Source organism: Geospiza fortis, unplaced genomic scaffold, assembly GCF_000277835.1.
Source record: "Geospiza fortis unplaced genomic scaffold, GeoFor_1.0 scaffold78, whole genome shotgun sequence".
Classification (NCBI taxonomy): Eukaryota; Metazoa; Chordata; class Aves; order Passeriformes; family Thraupidae; genus Geospiza; species Geospiza fortis.
In genome coordinates this window covers 1,532,772-1,533,496 of record NW_005054339.1, presented here as the reverse complement: position 1 = coordinate 1,533,496, position 725 = coordinate 1,532,772, and the positions used below count along the sequence as shown (strand labels likewise).

At 53.9% G+C, this 725-nt stretch overlaps 1 protein-coding gene across 1 annotated transcript in view; it reads right to left on the bottom strand.

Annotated features, from left to right (window-relative positions):
- The window catches only part of TMEM115 (transmembrane protein 115), a 3,876-nt gene extending 3,527 nt beyond the window's left edge, over positions 1 to 349 (bottom strand). The window contains exon 1 of the mRNA XM_014307590.2: positions 303 to 349. Coding sequence (XP_014163065.2) covers positions 303 to 349 — 47 coding nt within the window. The remainder of the gene's footprint in view (positions 1 to 302) is intronic.
- Between the last annotated feature and the right edge of the window lie 376 nt (positions 350 to 725).

Below are 725 nucleotides of genomic sequence, written 5' to 3'. Positions count from 1 at the left end.
AAATTTGTTTTTTTTTGGGTTTTTTTTTTTTTTTTTTCAAACTTTTTTTTTAAAAAAAAAAAAAAAAAAAAAAAGAAACCCAAAGAAATTAAAAGTAAATTAAAGAAAATCAATTAAAAACCCAATGCCTTTGAATGAGCAGAGAGAGAAGCTTTCGGGTGGGGACAGGGCAGGAGGTGACCCCGGCGGGACGGGGGGCCCGGGGCCACGCCGCCCATTCGTCTCATTGGTTTTTAACTTAAAATAGACTATATATGTATATATTTATAGGTATGTATAGTGGTGGTTTTCTGGCAGAGCACCTAACTAGACTACAGAAGTACACACACTCCCGGTAACACAGAGCCATCTGTTCAAACACGGTTCCCAGAGACAGTAACCAAACACACACTGAAAAAGCTACAAGCAGAATGACCATTAATTAACCCCAGCACTAATTAGCGCCTGGCGCCCTCCCCAGCCCCCCCGGGGTGGCCGTGCCGAGGGGGCTCCCCTGGACCCGGTTGATGGGGTGGCTCTGAGCGGAGTGCCCTGGGGGGGTGAGGGTCCCCAGGGCCGCCCAGGGACCCCCGGCACTGCCGGGAGCAGCGGGGGTGGCACCGCGGCTGTCACCCCGGTGTCACAGCTGTCACCCTGCCCCGTGCCCCTCCAGCCCCCCGCGCCGCTCCGGGCTGGGTCTGTGGCGTGCAGCGGGGTTTGCGGGGGGCCAGGGCAGAGCAGCCACG